Raw genomic sequence first — 1,469 nt, 5'->3', positions numbered from 1 at the left:
AGGTAGCCCATCTGAATTAGGACATTTAGGCTATCCATCTAATAGTAGCCTACCAAAATCTTGTTTAGAGTAGAAGTTAAATCTTACTGTAGTCTTCAAATCTGGGTACTGTCTTACGTTTTAAAATCACAAAGAGAGTTTGGTCCCATCGGGCTAACGTGACAGTCACGACTTCTTTGTCTTTTGTTTTGGTTTTTACTCGCGATCTTTACAACACGCATTACATTACGTATTTCATGGCACACTCGTTTAATGCGTATTTGGCGCCACCTATTGTTGTGGGGGTATTATTGATATGTCAAAGTCTTTTTTAAGATGTATTTCCAAGAAAAAAACATTGTCTTATATTCGGGTCAATACGGTAAAATAACTTTAAAATGCAAAGAAGCAAACAGTAGTCGGAGCAGTCATGATGGCAACCTACCCCACAGGCGCCATCTACTCGACGAGTCAAACCCGTCTGTCACAGGACAGATCACAGTCTAGTAGAGCTGATTTGACTCCTAACTCAGTTTGGAGCTCATGTAGTTGCTGTGTTTAGTCTCTGTGTGTGATAGTGTTTGAGCAGCTGCAGCATCAGTTCATCACTGTGACTCTGACTGACAGAGGTTTTTGTACCACTCTTTATCACTGTGTGAACACATAACCACCACTGCTGTGGTAACTCTGACAGTAATAATGTCCAGCATCTTCAGTCTGGACTCCACTGATGGTCAGAGAGAAATCACTGTTAGATCCACTGCCACTGAATCTAGATGGAGTTCCTGACTGGAGGGTGCTTGTTCCATAAATCAGGAGTTTAGGAGCTTCTCCAGGTTTCTGTAAGTACCAGCTGAGACACTGCTTTCCACTACAACAGCAGGTAGGATCACTGTTAAATATACAGGTTACAGTGACTGATTGTCCAGTTTGAGCGAGCAGCACTGAGGGAGTTTGAGTCACTGTCACCTGCCCAATAGATTCTGTCAAATGAGAAAGATTAGAAATCACAAACACTTTTACAACCATATATCTTCACAAGACATAAAAACAAGTAAATAACACACATAATCTTTACCTCGACATAATACTGCCAGCATCCAGATCAGTATGGTGATGAAAGTCATTTTTGTTGGTTGTAGGTTCAGTTCTCGTGTAAAACAGTTGTTGATCATGTTTCATGTTTGTCAGAGTTATAAGCACATGCAGAGCACTGAAGCGTGTGTCGCTCATGTAAAACACACTCTCTATGCAAACACTGCAGTAGTGAACAGTTTGAAGTTAGTTTTATGTGCTTCTTCACTGAACAGGAAAATAAACTAGCAACCTGGTCTTCCCCGAAAGACTCCCATCCAAGTACTGACCAGACTCAACCCTGCTTAGCTTCAGTGGGTGTGCAGGAGAAAGCTGCAGGTTGATGCTGCTGGCTTGTGTAGCAGGTCTTCTCATACGTCTGGCCCAGAGCATTCAAAGAATAGACCAGCGTGACT

At 42.1% G+C, this 1,469-nt stretch overlaps 1 gene segment (V, D, J or C); it reads right to left on the bottom strand.

Annotated features, from left to right (window-relative positions):
- The window catches only part of LOC107553403 (Ig kappa chain V-I region Wes-like), a 13,344-nt gene extending 12,238 nt beyond the window's left edge, over window positions 1-1,106 (bottom strand). Inside the window, 1 exon segment of the V gene segment in view lies at window positions 1,058-1,106. Within this exon segment, the coding sequence occupies window positions 1,058-1,106 (49 nt within the window).
- Window positions 1,107-1,469: the final 363 nt, after the last annotated feature.

Source organism: Sinocyclocheilus grahami, unplaced genomic scaffold (genome assembly GCF_001515645.1).
Source record: "Sinocyclocheilus grahami isolate Dianchi unplaced genomic scaffold, SAMN03320097.WGS_v1.1 scaffold472.1, whole genome shotgun sequence".
NCBI classification, from domain to species: domain Eukaryota; kingdom Metazoa; phylum Chordata; class Actinopteri; order Cypriniformes; family Cyprinidae; genus Sinocyclocheilus; species Sinocyclocheilus grahami.
The sequence above is the reverse complement of the archived record's forward strand: the minus strand, read 5'-3'. Positions and strand labels throughout refer to the sequence as shown.